This window comes from Plectropomus leopardus, chromosome 15 (genome assembly GCF_026936395.1).
Source record: "Plectropomus leopardus strain MGB_pleo_1.0 chromosome 15, ASM2693639v1, whole genome shotgun sequence".
Taxonomy (NCBI): domain Eukaryota; kingdom Metazoa; phylum Chordata; class Actinopteri; order Perciformes; family Serranidae; genus Plectropomus; species Plectropomus leopardus.
In genome coordinates, this window is record NC_142190.1 from 9,536,196 (window position 1) to 9,557,222 (window position 21,027).

The window sequence follows — 21,027 nt, forward strand, 5'->3', positions numbered from 1 at the left end:
AATGACACAATAAATGGCAGTGCACAATGACAGAAGGAGTGGAATAACATACACACATAAATAAAATAAAATAAAATAAATTAATGAACAGTATCTGGCAGGGTTGGTGAATATACACTTTGACCAGAGACCATTTTTACTCCCACAGCTTTTCCTTTTTCACTTCATTATCCGGGTTAGACTCCCCACCCTGACAATGACCAGGGGGAGATATCAAAAGTGACATTTTCCTTGTTGAAGTGGCAGGGCTGCACTGATATGAAGCCGCTGGCAGTGCTGCTAAAGACCTCCCATGCTGCTCAGATTGCCTAGGAATGGACTGAAAAACCTTCTGGGGTTATTAAAAGGTGCAGAGAAATATAAGGTATTGCTGGGTGTTGATAAGGAAGAAGACTAGTCTATACTTTAATGAAATAAGGGGTTATAAGAAGGTGAGGAAAGGAAATGTGTAAAGACAGAGAGGAGAGAGAAGACGGACAGAAGGGATGCTGTTACATGGACTCTGCAGTGTCAGATGTTGCATGGTAGGACTCTGCATCACCTGCAGTTTTACTGGATGCACACAAAAGCTATGAAACAGAACAAGCTATAGCTGTAATGCTTGATATTTGTGTCTTTTTTTCCAATCTAACCATATGCTGTAATTCTATGTAATCTTAATGTAAATATTAACCTTTTTGTCTTCTTTTTACCATAACTGTCATTGTAACCACCAAATTGTATGTAACATTGATATATTCTTTTATTTTCTTCATTTTTCTTTACTAAAAGCCTATCTATGAATCGGACTTGGAAAATAGCAATAGCTATAATCTCTATATGTGAAACATCAGCTTGTTAGTATCAGGCGGAAGTTGTACTATGTTAATTCACACTGTCCCTATCAAATAAACTATATAAATAAATTTATTTTTTTGCCTCTGACACAAATGACAAATTTAGCTTTGACCTGCTTTCTTGCCTTATTTATGATTCACTTTAAAATCTAACACGTTGATGTTACTTAAAATAATCTTGAAATCAGATTGCCTTGAAAAAGAAAAGTGAATAAAACTACAAAATTAACTGTACTTAATTTTGTTAAGTACCCTGTTCTTCCCAAGTGTTAGCAACTTCACTAAACCAAGTTACTCTGACTTAACTTAATCAACACAGAGGATTTTCCTAATGAAGTCAGGAGATCTGCAGCTTTTATTTTTCTGGGGTTTTTTTTTTTTCACATTTATGAAAATACAAATATGATTGACTAGTTTGCAAGATGTATAGCACAGTAAACTTGGCTTACTGAAGTTGCTAAAACTTAAAAAGATTGATTTAATTAAACTTGTAATTTTTAATTTGTAACAGCTTCACAAAATTACATACCTATAACTTAATTTTGAGAAAACATATAATTAGATAGAAGGTAAACATAAATTGAGAATTATAGTTACATTTACTTATATTTTTCAAGGCAATCAGTTTCCTTGATTTTGTTAAAAGTAAAATCAACTTGTCAAATTTTGCAGTGTGCACAGAGATATGTAGAAAATCACACATCTATTTTAAGAAGAGGTTGCAGGTGGGACTCAAAGTGAAAAGAAGAAAGCTGCACATTTACTCTCTGATTCAATCTTTCGGGGTGGAGACAATGTGCCAAAATTGTGACCTATAAAGTCAAAATAAAAGAGACTGCATCAGAGTTGTGTGGGCTCATGAAGTGCAGGTCTTGATATTGCTAGCACTCTGGATCTACTACTAGGAGTAATATTGGCTGGTTCTGGTTTTAGGTACTTAGCATAAATACCACTGTGTCTTCAATGGGAGGACACTGCCATGTTTGTCGTTTATAAAATGTGCTCGATGAATTAATCTGACTTGACTAATGTTACGTCAGCTCACTACCTCCACTGCAGCATAAAAATAAACACTGCTGTTTAATATGCTGATAACAGCATTTTGAATAGTTGGTGTTGCGGGATTCTTAACCCATATCATTCATTTAATGATAACCACTAATTACACCCACTTAATCATAGGATAAAAAAACAGAAAACCTAAACCTACAATGACTTGATCCTGCAAAGAAGTATTGTCTGCAAGGCCAGAGCCTATTACTTGTTTCTAATAGCTTATTAAATTTGCTGATAAAAAAAAAGTACCAAAGAAATGATTTACTACTGTTTGAAAAACTTTTGCAAAAAACTTGTTTTAGGAAATTACTGAGGCTTTTAAAACGATATTTTTTCATTCTGTCCTGTCAGTTAAAACAAATGGGCGCTGGACTCAGACCCGTGGAGAAAGAGTACTGAGAGACAAATACATTGTTCTTTTTTTTTTTTTTAAGATTTTTTTGGGGTGCTTTTGCCTTTAATCAATAGGACAGCACACAGGTGAAGGGGGGAGAGAGAGAGGGGGGGTGACAAGCAGCAAAGGGCCATGGCTGGAATTGAACCTGCACCTGCAGCGGCAAGGACACAGCCTCTATACATGGGGTGCGTGCTCTATCCACTGAGCCACCAGACGCCCTGACAAATACATTGTTGATTTTAGTCTTAATTTGGAATTTGTTGACACTAACACTTGCTTTTTCCTTAAAATTGATTGCCAGGAAAGGTACGACACATTCAAGAAATCAAATTCCTTAATGTTAAAAGATTTTATAAATAGTACAGATTCTGGATTGTAATCTATGTAAATGAACAAGCACCACCATGCCATTAAAAAAATTGTACCATTTTCTCAAAAAGCTATATTAAAGGGAGAAGCACTATGATTATTTTTTCTGTGTTAATGTTCATAGAGTATGTCATGTTTATTGTAATTGCATTACTAAATGTGCATCAGTAATTTCTGATGTTTCAATTGAATGTATTTTCACTGTGAAATCACTTCAAATAGAAAATTTAATGCATCTGGAAATTACATTAAAGAGATGATAAAAGTTACCCTGCTGTTTGTCGAGCAGGATGTCTTCCCTAAGGGTACGAAGGTTGTTTATCATATGAAAGTAGTCTTCCCTGAGGGCAGAAGTTGTTCATAGTTACGGCAAAAAAAAAAATCTGTTCACAATTGTTAGTTTAGAAAATCATCTATTTTATGCACTTAAAGAAAAATGCATCTAGTACTACAAATACAAGGCAGAAAGGTCTGTGAAGCTCCTCAGAACTCTGCCCGAAGCAAATTTAAAAATGCAAATGAAGGCCTTCAGGTGATCAAGATCAGTATTCAAACTTTGCTGATGTACGCTATGTTTTTAATCTATCAACAATTCCATTCTTTTAAAGACAACCTTGACAAAACAAAAGACTGCGCACACCAATGTGCAGACAAAGGCGGGGAGAAATGATCCATTGGGAAGTCGGCTGGCAGATGAAGCTTGAGCTGATGAGTTTCACACATGCTTGAGAGCCACAAAACTCCAGCTCGGGGGTGGTGCTGTCTAATTGGTTTTATCCCGTCATGAACTGTGAGGGTCCAGCAGATGTTTGGGATCATCAGTGTCAACAACTCATTAAAACAGTAAAATAAAGATTGAAAATAAAGATTAAAAGAAAGATGATTGTCTGAATGTACACCAAATCCCCCTTTTTTGTGGCTAGCTGGTGAAATGTATCAAAGAGACTGGAGCTCATTGACTTTCAAATGTGACAGGCAGAATGTGTTTTCCCTCCCGCTGAGTCACCGGGCCTTGTTTACTGATGAGGCTTATGAATCAGTGTTTCTGGTCTGAACGAATGGAGCAGGACCGCAGGAAGCTCAGAGACGGAGCCTGACAGGAATCATTCCCGCTAAAGCCGGTGAGTTAAAGAACTCCACGTGAGCACCGGATGAGAGAAACACTCAATATCTGCACAGCGCCAGTAATCACACCAAACAAAATGAAAGCTGAAAAAAGTACCTCCAGCACAGAGATTTTCATGAAACATATAACTTTTAGGAAAATGCATTTTTAAACCCATAAACCCAACAAAATCTTATTGAATACGGGGCACATCTTAAAAAAAAGTTTATTCTAAGACATGCCACATAATGACAGTGACTTATTTCTCATTAAATGGAAACTAATGCACATAGACTACTCTAAAATTATAGTCTAATGTAGTGTAGTGTAGCACATAAAAGTACTGTACAGTGCAGTTTAGTGGAGTAAGGTATGGTGACATAGTATAGTATAGTATTGTGCAGTCCAGTCCAGTCCAGTCCAGTCCAGTCCAGCAAGTATCGCACAGTATAGTATTGTAAAGTAAGGCAAAATATAGTATAGTATAGTGTAGTATGGTATGGTAAAGAAAAGTAGAGCATAGTACAGTACAGTGTATTATAGCAACTATCACATTGTACAGTAAAGTAAAGCAAAATAATGTGTAGTACAGTATGGTATAGTACAGTGTGATATAGTATAGTATAGTATATAGTATAGTGTGGTGTTGTATAGAGTAAGTATATAGTATAGCATGGCATAGTATAGTATAATACAGTAAAGTATGGTATAGTATAACATTGTATAATACAGCATTATACACTATAGAAAAGTGCAGTGCAGTGTAGTAAAACAGGGAAACTATGTAGAATATTTAAGTGTTCATCTAAAACACAATAAACATGTGCTCCAAATAGGGGAGAAGCTATCAGATAGTGAGTTGTTTTTCAAAATAACATATTTGGCCATTAGTTTAAGTTTCACAATGAAATTTTTAAGGGTATATCTGACAGAATAAAAAAAGTCAAAACAACGATTTTCTTCCAAAGACAAACGTGATGTGATTGTTTGGGTTAAACTTTGATATAAGGAAAAAAAGAGCAAATAATGCCACTGCCAGAGCATTAGAGATCTAACAAACTGAATGCTGTTAGATGCCTCTTTGTGTATCGCTGTGACCTCGTCAGAAATGATTTTCTCCCCTGTTTGCTTTCATGTTTCCCTGCTTCTTTCAGTTTTCTGATCTGCTACACCACCTAACTGTTTTATTGATTTACTGTTTTGTGTTCATTTAGTGCTGCTTAGCCCTGCAAGGGTTACCTATATTTTTTTCCATCCCAAGGTTTCTTCCTTTTTTTCATGTATTTTGTCAGGATAAGTTTTTCCTTGGCCCCTTCAGGAGGTGTCCTTGCCCTGTGTATAATCTCAACCAGTGACCAACTGTGACACTCTTGCTGTGATTGGAGGCCTTACATACACACACTTGACATTGACTCAAAGTTACATTTGTAAATGCCAATGTTGTGAAAGAATAATACTTTGTGTCTTTGAACTTTTGATTTGATCTTCCTAGAGAGAAGATACAATAGAAAAGTGATAAATGTAACAACAACAAATATTCTTCAGATAATTCTGATCGACCAGTTTCTTTCAAAGAAAGTTTGGCCTCATGCACATCTCTGAACTTTTAAAGCCATATGAGACCTGATTGAAAAGACCCTCTTACTGTGGAAATTTTTTTAAAGTGACCAGGCTTCCAGCTTTGGAGCAATCTACTATGAATTTCCCTAAGGCCCTATGAACAAGCTGTTTATTTATCATTTGTGGGGCAATTTAAATTTGTGTTGTTTTAGTCGAGACTGAAATATTGTATGGGAAAAATACCCAACTGCAGTACAAAATAATAGAAAAAGTTGCCTAACAATTTTGTTGTTTCTTAATTGTCTTAAAAGCTGACAAGGCCTAAAAATACATCAGAAAAATACACTGGAGCAACTCGATTTTTAAACATTTTCAACTTAAAAACTTGAGTTCATAATTACTGTAATTAAGTACATAACACTTTAAACTCTTTATGAGTAATCAACTTTAAAACTGTGCTTATGCTCCCAATTATTCCATAAGTGGTAATTTAAAAACCTTTTATAGAAGACGAAAATCTAAATGCCCTAACCTAATGTAGTTTTTTGGTTAAACAGAATTTTATTGAAGACTGAAGGGTAGTTTTCTCTAAGCTGTGTTATTTTTGGAATCCACAACAGAAGCATTCTCTACAGAAAAATATGGTGCAGATTAATTGGAGAAAAAAAAAATATTGACGTGGTTTTGAATACATACAGCAGATGCCTTCCAGAGTTTATCCATGTGAAATTTTGGGTGTAATCAAATAGACAATCATAATTACTGTGACTAAATCAATCCATATGGTGATCGGGAGATGTATGTTGGGATCTTAGGTTATAGAATTGTCCCAGAGTCACCACTGTAATTTCACAAATTGATAGACGGTAGAGAAATCAAAGCATTTAAAATGAATTGGTAAGAAAAAGACAGCATTCAAAACATAACTTCCCTGCAAATTTGTTTTGGAAGTGATGAATTACTCTACCTCCTCATAACATTTTACACCAGCAATTTCACTTCCACTCAAGAGCAATTTCAGCAAACTAAGAGCGCTTGCAGCTTGAATAGGATGTTTCGGGACACTTTGCACCCCTGAAGAAATATTGGATGCCACTTAAAGAGCTAACGGTGACTTGTGGAGGAACTTCCATGTGCTTTAATGGAGAAGACGTGTAAAGTAGGTAGGAAGACGACTGAAAGCAACAGGGTCACTAAACATGCTTCTGGTGTGCAATAAAGCCAGTACTGGTAAAGGAGCGGGAGGAAGAGAACTCAGTTATTGGGTAAGCGGCAGCCTGTAAACAACTTAAAACCCCTCGGCGCTGGATCTCACTCGACTGTGAGAGGAAAACCCTGATGGTTGTGTTTTCTTACCCTGTGAAGTAAGAGGGGCAGTGAGAGTTAGAGCGGTACAGACTGCATTCTTTTCGCTGTTAACATTGTTAGTGTCAGCCAGTCTCACAGTGCTCTCCATCACTTAGGGTCACAGTACTCGGGAACCAGATGTATTAGAGGAGATGCTGGCCATAGCTGCATTTGTTCTGGCTGTCAAGCAGGGCGAGTGTTGGGGGCGGAGGCTCCATGTGGACTTTATCATTAAATTACACATCTCTAATGTACAGTTGGGGATCTTGTGGTGATATTGTGGCTGTTTTCTTTAAACTTTTAATAAAGAAAATTAAATCTTAACACAGGAGACGTGGAAAACACTTCTGTTTATTTTATGACAGCTTTTGGGGTTTTGCGGTGCATTAAATCTAAAACACTGTACATTTTGTCAGACTCTCAGAGGGACTTCATCATTATTAGAGTCTTCCACTTTTTACTTGCCGCATTTAAGTTAGATGTATCTTTCTGAAATAGCCTGGAGGTATGAAGGTTAACTTTTTAAAACAAAAATTAGCATGTCTTTACTTTTGTGAAACTAATTCACCTTAGATAGTCTAAAGCCTGATTTATGGTGGAGTGCTTGACACTTCTGGTGAGTGATGCTCAGCAGTAGCGGCCAACAGGATGGACACACGCTGCATTGCTGGGTGCCAGTCAACCTCAACTTGACACAAGAATTAATGTTTTGGACGAGAGGAGAGAAGCCATTAAAATAGGGGGATGAAAAAACAGAGTAAAGCTTTTATTTTTTATGTATTTTAAATATGCAGAAAAAGGTATATCAGGTATATCACTTATACAGATCCAGATTGCTTTATTAATAGTTCATAACCAGCTGATGGATTTATTGCTATTGTAGGCAGTCTTGGCTTACGAGACGATACGATACAATACAGTACGATACGATACGACAAGACATGGTTTGGTTGTTCAGCCTGCACCAAAGTTTCACACAGCTTTTACACTAGTCAAAATGAACCACGGCATACAGGCAAACACACAAGAGTTTTTTTAAACCAAACACATTAGTTGTCAGAGCACCCTACCAGCAAAAATAAGGCTAATCTGCTCTAACTTGACAAGTCTAATATGCTGCAACCAGAGCCAGATGCTTTATATCACCACTGTACGAGTAAACATGCTGATGCCCCTGCTGCTTGTTCGGAGTCGTACACGAGACTGTGTGTCTACAAACAAGCCTTCCTCCCAGCTTCTGTTTAGGTAAGTGGTCGACTACTGAGGTGTAGAGGTAGTGCAGGAGCAGGAGGTGGTGTGTGTGTGTGTGTGTGTGTGTGTGTGTTTGTGTGTGTGTGATGTGTGTGTGTCTTTGTGGTGGAGGGGGGTCTGGAACATAATGTGAGAATCAGCTTCTGACAGCTCAGCCACAACATCCTGTCTTCCCATTAGCAAGGCGAAGGTTCGGCATGATTTGCCGTTGAATTACAGTCGACATTAGTCGTGTGGGAGCTGCGGACACATCAAAGTCATCAAAAGACTAGCTCTAAAAGGGTGGAGGCCTTATATGGTTTTAATGGTGGCTGTTTTTTTTTTTGTGCAAGGCTTTTAGTAGCCCACATGTTGCATTACCGTGTTTATCTTTGTCTTTTGCTCACCATGGGGGGATGTGTGGGTGGTTAAGAGAGAGGGGCGACTTGCAGCCCTCACCATGGGATTTTGTTGTTTAGGCCCGAGGAGAGAGACATACAAAAAGGCTTCTAAAATTACCAGAAAATTCATACTTCATGCAAAGTTGAGGATAATGGATTGCACAAATGTGAGCAACGATGCTGCTTTAAGTAAAATGGTTGCTCTTCCTAACGGTCTTTTATGAGTCCTGTCACTGATCTGATTGCAAAAACACACCTTTGTCTTACCATAGTAACCTCTAATAATTCCCTTGAAAATTACTCCAGACCTAATTTTCACTTCTGATTTTCACATTTCACTTTTTAATCCTAAACTATCTGATCTTAACTCAAATCCTTTTTTTCCAAACTGCAGACAAATTCTTAAACAAGTCAACACTGAAAACGTCTTCAATCCAAAGCTGTCCGTATGTGTCAGCCTGATTCTGACAAACAGAACACACACAGACTTTCACTACACTGTTAGTGCAGACTAACAGCTGTAATATAGCAGGTGGCAGTAAGCTGTTTCCTGATTTTCAGCGGCACCTCTGTTGTTTTATTGCACTCATCATTAGCACAGCAACCCGCTCTGCTGTAAATAACATCCATTCAGCTGGTGTCCGTCAGGCACTGAGAGTCCCTCTTTACCCCCCTACATAAAAAAGAAGCCTTTTCACTCCGCTAATTCCCTCTGACAATAGCAGCCAAATAATTTCTCTGCGGGCTCAGGCTCTACCAAAAGTGATAGTGAAGTAATTTTGGTCAGGGAAAATGAGCGCATTAGAGTGTAATGTCCTGCTCAGGGAGAAAATGTTAGTGGTATCAACAGTATAAAAGCATGTTAAGATAATGCTTATGAGGATGAGAGGGAAACAGAAAAAGAGAGGAGGATGTTACATCTACAGGAAGATCAACAGGAAGCCAAAGAAATTTGGCAGAAGAAGGCGGAGGCAGGTTAAAGGATTACCCCGGGTTTGTGGGAGGTAGAACATACACACCGCACTCATGTATTGATCTCCAGATTTGTTTTGGCTGCTGTACTCCATGAAAAAAAAACAGAAAAAAAACCCAAACTGGTTCACAACATATTGATGGACAGTGGTTAGCAGTGCATTTTATGTTTTTCTCAGTTGAGAGGATAGAGTTTGTTGTATGCTGCACAGGTTGAGGCAAACATGTTATTTGTATTGTTGGGCTATGTAAATAACATCGACTTGACTTGCATAAACATGAGATGAGGCACTCCAAAAATTTTAATCTGGCCTATTGAGCCACATACTGAAAATGAAATCCAATGACACATTGAAGCTGATGTAGTCAGGTTTACTTTTAGAACAAAACCACATCTCTTTTGTGTTTGCTGAATATTGATTTTATTTGCGCACAGCCTCCTGTCACTAACTGACCTTATTTTTTGAAAAACCTGACATGGCCTGTTTGGGCTGCTGGGAGGGATTTTAGAAATACTGAGGTCATAAGGTCAATACTGCCCAATTCAATTCTCCATGGCAATTTTTGACTGGCAATGTTTTGATTATTTTAATCATTTTTTAAACTTAATTTGATTACTTTATTTAAAGATTCAGTGTGCAAGATTAAGTGGCTTCTAGTGGTGAGGTTGATATTGCTACTTGTTTCAAAACCTTCTCTGCACTGCCGGTATATAACTCAAGACAAACACTCAATCTCTTTCTTCTATTTTAATTTAAGAATGTTTGCCTGGTTGTAGTTAGAACCCGTCTTCAAAATTCACAATGCAAAATGTGTATGTAAATGCAGAATGTAAACTTCTCTTCAGGTCATTAAAATAACCAAATAATACAGAGAGAGAGAGAAACAAAACTGAGGACATGACCTCCTCATTGTTAGTGAAAAATAGCACTGTGTTAAAAACATCTCAAGGAGCTGCTTTGGTGTGGGTGTGTTGCTACAGGCATTAGGGGGAAGATGAAATACAATCCAGTTTGAGTTGTAGTAATAATGAGTTTGCATGCTTATCAGGGGCCAAAACAGCTTGCAAGGATTTTTTTCCCCCTACTGTGCCGGTCTTAATGCAGCCTCAGGACCCTATTTTTATGGATCCAGGTGCCGAGCAGGGAGCGCAATCGTGTGAACAAAGTGGACAGAGCGAATTGATAAACTTTAGGTATTGTCCATATCCACAGTGCAATGCATACAGGGAGGGATTAAAAGCATACTGCACCTGTATTAAAACACAGCCCTTATTTTAAAGTCAGTCTGCATACATTAGAGTATGCTCATGGCCTCAGCCTTCAGTATGCTACAGATGCTTGCATGAGAACCAACATTTCACCGATGTTGTTAATAGCACCATATGAATGATCCTGGTGTTAACGTATATGGGACAATCTGTCATTGCTGGGACACACTGCATGCCTGAGCAGCTCGAAACAGAAACCTCGCCGAACTGCAGCGCCTTGCACATTGGCAGTGTCTATATTGGCAGCTCTGCGATGCTTCTGCTGCTATGAGTACTGTGCTTCCACAATTATAAGCACATATTCCACTCATTTAGGAACCCGTGCAAAGTCCTGCATTGTCAACAACACAATTCTGCAAATATTTCACAATAAATGTCCTCGTGTCAATAACTGAGGGTATTCTATTGACAGAAATGTTGTCAGAGGACTATTACGAAAAACAATATTTCTGATATTTATATTTTTATTTCCTCATCTGTGACAAATGAAGACTGTAGTAAAAGGTGGTATAGAGTTGATATAACTATCAAAACTCCATTTTCACTGTCTATTGTTGCTGACTACCGTGCACACCATGCTGAAAAAAATCAGAGAGCCACAGTTACTCTGGATGTGCCACATCTGAGAGACAGCTGAGATGCACCTGACCAGCGTTGCTCATGCAGGCAGAGTGGCTGCTCAAACCTGTTAACATGGGCACCAAACTGCCCCCCAAAAAACAGGTTCCGTGATGCTCCCTTGCTGCTCACGCATGTAGTGTGTTCCAGGCTTCAGAAAAACAAGATATAGTGATACAGGTAGAAAGAGAGATAGTAAAGTGATGGAAGGTCAGCGTTAGACCTACATACCATAGACGTAGAGGATGTAATCATCGAAAGACTCCCCCACTGCGTTGGAGGCCACACAGCGGTAGGTTCCATTGTAGGACTTGTTTAGGTTTTCAATGTAAAGATCGCCGCCGGTGATGACGGCATGGGATGGCACATCGTCATCCACCTTCACCCAGTTCACCCGCTGTGGCCTGTAAGGAAAAGCAGAGCACCAGTAAGATCCTGTGGATATGATCGACACTCGAACACTGAGAGCGGAAGCGGAAGAGGTGGATGACATGATCGTTTAAATAACCAAATTAATATTCTAAAAAACTCCCCTAAGGGCTGCAGTGTTCATTAAACCGCAAAGAACAAAATTGTGGAGTGAAAAACACACGGATCATATTTGCTATTCTTAGACTCCTACCACCAATAGCAACTAAAAATGTCAAATCTGACCTCTGTGGGACACACACCTGATCATGGTATTGCCACATTTAATTGATCTCTTCCTCTGGTATCTCTTTTCAGGGGCACCATTCTGTTCCAGTTTGCACACTTATTTTGATTTTTTCTGAGCATTTTGATAAAAAAATAAATTAGTTTTGAAAAGTTGGCATTCAGCTAGAACCAAAAAACAGCAAGAGCGTACAGTGACCACATCAGTGAGCGTGCCATATTCTACGGGCTGAAAGGAGAGAATGGAGTCTTATATGTCTCATTCTTATCATTAACAGTTGGTCCATGCTTGTTTTTTGGATAAAAATATACTGGCATATCTGTTATAACGGAGCAAAAGCTCTCCAGTGATCAGTGCAACCCACCATCTTGCTACCTCTGGTTATTTTCGTTGTGCATTGTGCAACATCGTCCGATGATAATGTAACCGCCATTATTTATTAAAACCTTTATTCAACCACGAATAGTCCAACTGAGAGAAACAACATGGCAAATTTCATATAAAAGGAACAAATTGACTAAAGACACAACAGCAAAAAAGTTAAAAACAAAAAAACAAAAAAAAAATTAAAAACAAAAACAAAGAAAGAGTTGAAACAATCAGCTTATTTACATAAAACAACTAAAATTAGAAGCATTTACTAGCCAGACAAGTGCATTCAGTGGTCAAAAAGTCCTTAATCCTGTTTTTATAACAGAATCTAGCTTAAGTTGACTACAATGGCTCAAAACTGGTGGAGACAAAGGTTTGTGCACAAGACAACACGAGGTTCGAAGAATCCTGAATGGAACCAGTTCAAGAACCAGAGCTAATTTGGTAGAAAAGGGGTATGGGAAACATGGACGTCCTCAGCAACTGTGATGAAAATTATCGAATTACATCAAACAATATCTTGTGTGCAAGGACACTGAATGACTGATTCACATTTATATTATCCTGTAAGTAAAGTTTTCTTTAGAAACATTTTAGCATGCCCTTTAATCATCCTCTGAACTCTAAAAACATACACAGCAAATTCTATGGGCATTTTGCCAGTCTCTCTGTTTTTAAGTTATTTTGTGGCGATGCAATAGCTGTATGAAAACAATGTTTCAGTGTGTCTGTGTTATGTCCAAACTCCTACTCTGTGCACCCTGTGGTATCTTGCAGGTGATCTGAATGCCTCCTGCCATCAGTGCCTGATCCTTGGCATCTGTTGGATGGCCTTTAAAAGCTCTCTCTGGCCCCACCCACGCTCCATCTCTCTGATGTTGCAGCCAGCAATGCTTCAGCCACCATCTTTAGTTTCTTTGTGTACTTTTAATATCAACATATCACTTTTTTAATGTTAGAAAAGACCAGACTCTATTTTCCTTGTCATTTTCGTTTTTGCCAATTGTTTATCTAAGCATGAGTTTGTCTTTTTTATTTTATTGCAATGGGATCTATTACCCTAATAAAGTGCACATCTATTTGATGGTTCACTGCATGACAACACTTGAGAACTCTTACATTTGTTAACAGTTTTTTAAAGATTACTCTGTCATTGAGATAAACAAATATACCGCCTTTTTAAATAGATTTTCAAGCAGCTGTGTTAACTACAAAAAAAAGGCTAATCACAGAGAGTTAGGACATAAAAAACAACACATTAAAACGACAATCCTCCCTTTGTGTATAAGCAACAATAACTGTGTAGCAGCTTTGTCTTCAAATTGCAGGCTTTCCACGCTTGTAGACTTGTGAGTGTCGCTGTGTAGGTGGGCGCCTACCAAGCGTCTGTATTTGTTCTCTTTTCTACCTTGACTGAGGTCTATAGCAGGGTGACAGATTCCATTTTTATGACAATGAGCTCAGAGCACTCAGAGCCACCGAGGGTGAAGAGAAAAAAAAGAAGACAAAACACCTCTATTTTGCTGCTGCAACTTCCAATGGCCACTGCCAGCTACTGTTATTTCCCCTGAGCGTGTGCTGATGGTCTCTCTTGTTGCATTTTGTTGTGGTGTTTTAACTTGTTTCCCTCCATTTGAAAACATTTGGTGTGGAGGGAGCAGGCAAATAGAGGAAGGGGGGTGGGGGAAGATGATGCGAATAATCCGGGAGAAGAAAATATGAAATAGCAGTTGGAGCTCAATAGCAAAAAAACAAACAAACCACAAGTGCGTTTAATGGCTGCGGTGGACGGCTTGAAAGAGAGTGCCGTGTCTATTACAAGTGCTCCCCAGATGAAATGTAAATAAAAAATAAATATAAAATCTTTTCCTATGATAGAGTGAGAGACATGACCTAGAAAAAATAGTTTCTATAGGTGGATGAGATGTTGAGAGAAGGGGAAAAGGGAATCCAGAGACGGAAGACAGAGATAGACGAAAGAGGTAAGATGGGGCTGCAAGGAGAGAGGAAGGGCAGGCGTCTAGAATACAAATGGCTGCCTGCAGCCGGGGCCCCCTGTGCTATCTGCTGGTAATGACTGCACAACTCTCAGCAGCTCTAATGAAAATGACTTCCAATTCCCGGCTCACTGTATTGATTGTGTTTTCATCTTTATAAAATGAATACGGGTAGTGAGCTTGTCTCTATGCCAAGTATGAAAACTGCAGGGGGCTGGTGGATAGAGGAGGTCTGAAGTACACAGTGTTTGGTTCGATGTGTGTGTTTGCGTGCTCTTGTACTTCTACCCTTCAGAGGATCATACAGACTTCTAGACACTGCAGAGTGAGAGTAATTCCTGTACAGTGAGGATGGATCCTAACTCTGATTTAGGATTAAGATGACATCTCAGATCAGCTTTAAATGTGGGTTAAGTTTAAGACAAAGTTAAAGTCCTGCATTGGTCCTGTTTTCTAATCATCGCATCATAACAATGCCACTATTTTGGTTTATAGAATACCGCTTCAAAAAAGCCTATGTTTTGAGTATGAAACACTTTAAAACTCTGAAAGGTTTGAAGGTTGGCTTTGAAAAGCTGTATTCAACTTCAATACACAACACTGACAATGGATTCCAACAGCAGCCCAGTTTCAAGGCCAACAAGTTATTAAAATGTTTCTGTCAATTCATACATTCAGCATGCTCCAGTAAATAACAGAAAATATATACATGTCCCATTTGGGGCCAGGGATTGACACCAAGAACTGGTACAAAACTGGTACACTGTAGTGTCTAAGTTGAATTTTTTTTTTTAAAAGTCTATGAAACTGATTGCCTTGACTGTAAGTAAATATAACGACTGGTCTTAATTTATATTTACCTTTTAACTCACATTTGCTAATTGTTAAGTTTCGTTAAAATTTAGTCATATTTACTTGTGTGAAGTTGTTGCAACTTAAAAATGACCAGTTTATTTAAATCAATCTTAAAGTTTTAGCAACTTTAGTTTATCAAATTTACTGTGCTTAATATCTGTTTCTGCTGGTTACAAACTAGTCAATCATATTTGAATATTCTTAACCATATTAACAAAACAGAACTTGCAGATCTCCTAATTTCATAACTGATAAAACTCTCTTCATCATTATCAGGTCAAGTCAGACTAACTATGTTTACTGAAGTTGCTAAGATTTAGGAAGAACAAGGTTATTTCACTTGTCATTTTTATGTTGCAACAACTTCACAAAATCAGGTAAATACAGCTATATCCAAGATTATTTTAAGTAAGATCAGCTTGTCAGATTGTAGTTTACCAGTTTCTGACTGGTCAACACTGAAAAACTAAAAAGCTCCGGGACAACCAGCGCTACTATCTGTATTTTTGTAACATTAATTCATTCTCACATATCCGGCAAAGTCCTAATCATTTTCTAACAATGGCAAAACCGTTGACGTCAGGCAATGATGCTCGACGTTGCTCAACTGTGTGTTTACATTCTGTGCACTCCAGCCATGGCTGACACAGTAAAATGTTCAAAAATGTGAGCTCACTACTAACATTTGCAGCTGAATGCAATATATGTAAATGTGTTTGAAGGTGGTAACACCAGCAACCTTATGAAAGACTTACTGACTGGAATTCCCTCGGGAAACAAACAGAAGTGAGACGCGAGTGGCGAGTGCATGTTCTGTCACTCATTCTGTACCGACTAAATCTTCCGAAAAAGTCTCAGCTATCTGTCAGAGGACAGCTCCCTGAGGACAGTGAGGACTTCACTGTGGACAGTGGCTGGCTAACCTGCCTTCATCAAGCTGACAGCAGAAATGTACTGAACCAAAATAGTTTTCATGTTTGCTCCATGGGAGGAAATCAACAGTGTTTTTATTTATTGATTCATTGACTTTTTTTTTCGACCCAACGTGGCAGATGAGGGGAATTTGCCTGTAGTAAAACAGGCAAGCTCAGACTGGGAGCCTTGATCAATACATTTAATAAAAATGGGAGCATAGCAATCTGTTCCGTTAGACATGTGAGTGACTGACGTCAGAAACACTGCTGCATCTGCAGCCTCACTGCACCCTTGTGGCTCCTATGCTGATGGAATATACCAAACTAAAAACCAGTACCGATAACCAATGGCAATTTTGATATATCTTTGATATTATTTTAATATATGTCTTTTTCCCACCTATTTTTAGTGATCATCAAGTCTCCTCTGTACTGGAATTGACATCATATTATACATATTCTTATCGTTATGGCTCACCAGCAGATTGAGACATGTAATACAATGCTTTTCAATGTATTTAACTGTTCATTGTGCAAAATAAGAAAAATGCATTTTTACCCAATTCATTTTTTAAAGCGAATACTGGCCAATACCAGTGAAGTGGCAATAATATTGTGCATCCCTAATGAAGTTAAGCATATTTACTTCAGTTCATGCTCTGCTCTCTGGACAGAGGGCGCTCTGACACTCCAAACGTGTGGTGCTCTGAATAACTGAACGGTATATTTCAACAGAATTTACGGTCTTTACGAATTTTCTCTGGTGCTTAGAGTGAAATGTCATGACAACCCAAGATAACTGATGTGGTATTGCTAATTGTTTTTAATAATTTCAATAGTAGTGAGATGATTAAGCCCTTAGCTCTGTTATAATAACAGTTGAATCTTTCCTAATCAATCCTCAAATCCTATTTGTAACTATGCCTTCTAACACTGCTGAAGAATGAAAGCCATAAACAGTTAAATGCACTGGGATTTTGGCAATGTTATGCCACAGGAATGGCTCCAAACATTTTAGTGGATGTTTTGAAGCTTCTCATAAAAATCCACTGCAGCTGTTGAGAATCCAAGCTTATCACAGCTGTCTTCCTCTGCCAAACTACAGACTTTTCAGAGCCACCTTTCAAGTCTACAAATGAAAGACTGATGCCAAAAATTTGGGTCTTTAATGAGGTAATTTCTTTAAGGTTGTCATTTATTGCCACATTTGTATTTACTTGCACATGAAAAATCCACTGCAATGCCACACCCGGACGTTGGCCACATTACTGTTTCTGGTGCAATATTCATAGCTCCAGCCTCATGTAATTATTATTTTGTCCCATTCAAATTTGAACTGTCTTGTCAACAAACTAATATGATTGATACCAACAGCACCAACTGCACTGATGTTTGGATAGTTCAGCAGGTCTCCTGTCTGGAGTCTGATGCTCTCATTGCTTCACTCACCCTTAAGTGCTCTAATGACTTCATTTGCACTCCATTACATCTTCTCTCACAAAGACTTGTCATCTAAACAAAACAACATCTTGGTTTATAGATGATGCACATGGAATAATAGCCAAATGAGTGTCAAACAAGAGCTTTCTGATGCTAATGCCAGACATGTCACAGAGCTGATTAACACTGATAAAGGGCACTGTAAGTTCATTTTTGACATTTGGGCAAAAATGAGTTGGAGACTGTTCTTTGTGCTCAGCTCTGTGTACAAACATCTTTTAACTTTAATTACACAACTGGCTTCATCTTTGCACATCTAGTGCCTTGAGTGCATCAACACATTCTCTCAGTCTCACACACTCTTGATACCATCAGAGAATTAGCACTCATCACTAAAATAACACCCTGCCTATTCAACCCTCTTCCTGCTAAAAATCCTCCTGCTAGATATTAGAGACCCAGCCTGCTAACTATCATTAATGCCCCTTTTTGCTTGGTTCTTCGCCTTCAGAGAAGCAGTAATTAAACACCTGCTCGAAATATCACACAGTAATTCTGATGTGTTTCGTAATTACAGGGCAGTTTCAAATTTCCCCTTTGAAATTCCTGAAAAAGAAAATAGCAGCCATTCAATTATGCTATTATGTATCCAGGAATGGTCATTTAGAATAGTGTGGCTTCAGGGTCTTTATATAACATTATGATCAGCTTAGTCACAGTTTTCTTCTCTGCAACATTTACTTGTATCAAGGCAACTCTCTTATCCATCACCTCCACTCCAAATCTTTATTAGAAGAGATCTCCTCTCCCAGTGAGGAAAATAGTTCTATTTTGAAAGTGTCTTGCCCATCACACCTTAACCCCAAACACCATCTTTCAGTTTGCAGGTTGTGAGTCTGCAAGGTAATGAGTCTTTTTTTTTTGATTATCACTGGGCAGGCTAAGGGGATTGACTGACAGCCAGGTGGGAGAACAAACCCTTGACCTTGCATCTGGAGGAGGCCCTTGTGTCAACATTTTGGGCAAGATTCAAATTTTTTCCAACCATGAATCATAAGCATTTTCATTAACGGTCATTTGTTAAGTACCAGCATAAAAACTGTAACAATATTAAGTTACATCATTAACTGGATAAACAGGGTGCATAATCTAAAATGTAAATTGAGGAGGACCAAGTAAGGATCCCTGAGGAACTCCAGAGACTATAAAGGATGGCCTGGATGTTTGTACTTTGGCACAATGTCTTTAAAGAAGAGGAAAAGTGGTAGGCATGATCCCAGTGATTGAAATGAAGTGATCAAGGATAGTAAAAGGGTTTAACCAAAACAAAAGAAAAACTTTTCTTGGAAAGCAGTTTATAGCATTCGGAAAGCAGAGAAGATATAGAAAGCCTCTGTTAAGCTTTACTCTCACTCAACACACCTACATAAACAGCATTAATGCTTTCTAAAGGGGTATGATAAATTACAGCTATGCTCAGAGCAGCTAGGTGATAAGCAGTTTAACCTCATATATTTTTCCTTAAAAAAAAACTCCTAACTATTGTCATAGAATGACTCAGCAGTGACATTATAATAAATGCCAGAGCACAACACATGACAAGTAGACAACTTAAATTTCTACAATTTTGTTCAGAAAAATCACTAAAATACTTTGCATTTTTACCAAATCAAAATGCTGTTGCTTCTAAAGGCTGTCAATATGAACAGTGAATTTCCGTTTTCTCTCTTTTCTGCATTCTCTTGTATTTTAGGTCTGCATTTGCTTTCTCAATTTGAACAGTGCAGTTGCATCTATGGTGTTGCAGCCTTGGCTGAAAAATACTGCAATATTCTTAATGGTGAATTTACTTAAAGCAATTTTGTAGAGGGTGTTTCAATATTTGACACCCTTTCTTCTTGCATAATCACACTGCATTGCATATCAATCAAGTCTCATTTTGCACATACCATTGTATTTTTATCCCCTCTGCATTGTAAGCTAAAAACTTTTAAACAATCATCCCACTTTTGGGTTTGGCTGCCTTTCTTAGACTGTGAGTGTGCTTTGAAGTTAGGGAGGCAATATTTCTAATGTTTGCATTACATACTTATCTGTGCATTGTACCCAGATTATTTTTATATGACCGTATAGGTCAGATCTTTTTATATTTTTTGTTTATATACATTTTCATTTCAATACTAATGTTCCAGCCTGAAGGCAGAGCTGTGGGTGGTAGAAGGTTAATAGTGTCGTATATGTGTACGCTCTCAATTGATGTAACTCTCGCTCAACTACTTGCTGCAACAAAAGTTCAGTGTTCATCTCTTCTTAACCACAAAGAACAAAAAGCATACCACTGCGACGAGACACTGACATGCACACTAAAATCAAGTCACATTATTTGGATGACTAATAAATGCACTTTCCCTACCCATGGCACATTTTTAATTGGTTAAAAAGTGCATGTGTGTGTGTGTGTGTGTGTGTGTGTGTGTGTGTGTGATTTTCTTACTGGGGTTTGCCTTTGGCCTGACACGTCAGTTCCAGATTCTCTCCTTCTCTGGTCAGTCCCTGAGGAAATTCTACCACGATCTTTACCTCCGGTTTGTCTGAAAGGACAGAGAGACACACAGAGAATTAAATGCTTTGACAACACAACAGACAAGGCATTGTGCATCTCCTTTCTTCTTTGTCAGAATTACACTCGCTATATAAACTGCAAAATATGTTGAAATGTTCATCCCAGTTCATTCACAATCTGGTCTCCATTTATGTCCATATGCAACAGCTCTGCATCGTGATTTACATTCAGTGGTAGCACTTTAAATTATCAAACTTTCCCAAAGTTTTGATGTTTGGTTCGACACATCCTAAGAGGTGCTACAGCAAACAGTAAAGATTCATGTCACATCAGAAGAAACATTAGGCGCTGCTGTTCAGGCAGAGCACAGCAGTTAAATGAATCCTTTGCTGATTGGCATCAGCTGCTCTCCATCAGGCTACCTGCTGACTAGTAGCATCCAATCATATTCATAGAGGTGTGCAATAAAGATATTTTAACCCGACTCCTCACAAAATTGCTCGGATGATACAAACATGTCAGCTGCTGCTGTAACGCTGTTAGTCCAGTTGCTACAGCCTTACATAATAAAAAATGACGTGTAGCTTTCAGTTGCTAATATTAGAAAATTAAATTGAGTTAATTTGCTGACTGTTTGATGATCCTACACTGTAAAGTCCGACAAGTTAATTTGACTTAAAAATATTTAGGAAAGAGAAATGTAAGTTAATGTAACATTGGTTTTAATTTATGTTTACTTTATATCTAAGTGTTACGTTTACTTTAATTTTGTCATTTTTACTTAATACTGGGATGTTGTTGCAACTTAAAAATGAAAGTTTAATTAAATCAATCTTTCTAAGTGTAAGAAACTTCAGGAAACCAAGTTTACTGAGCTATATATCTGTATACCTCTGGTTGGAAACGAGTCAGTCATATTTGTATTTTCTTTAACATGTTAACGAAACAGAACTCGCAGATCTCCTAATTTCATGATTGTCAACTAGGAAAGAAGAAGGTAATTTTATTGGTCATTTTGTAAGTTGTAACAACTTCACAAAATTAAGTAATTACAGCTAAATCTTGAGCAA

General features: G+C 38.0%; 1 protein-coding gene across 5 annotated transcripts in view; it reads right to left on the reverse strand.

Moving 5' to 3' along the window:
• Window positions 1–21,027, reverse strand: part of cadm1a (cell adhesion molecule 1a) — a 444,596-nt gene that overhangs the window by 54,291 nt on the left and 369,278 nt on the right. For all 5 annotated transcript variants that reach the window (XM_042499347.2, XM_088088619.1, XM_042499348.2 and 2 more), the window contains 2 exons: window positions 19,889–19,985; window positions 11,393–11,565 (listed from right to left, as the gene is read on the reverse strand). In XM_042499347.2, the coding sequence (XP_042355281.1) occupies window positions 11,393–11,565; window positions 19,889–19,985 (270 nt within the window). The remainder of the gene's footprint in view (window positions 1–11,392; window positions 11,566–19,888; window positions 19,986–21,027) is intronic.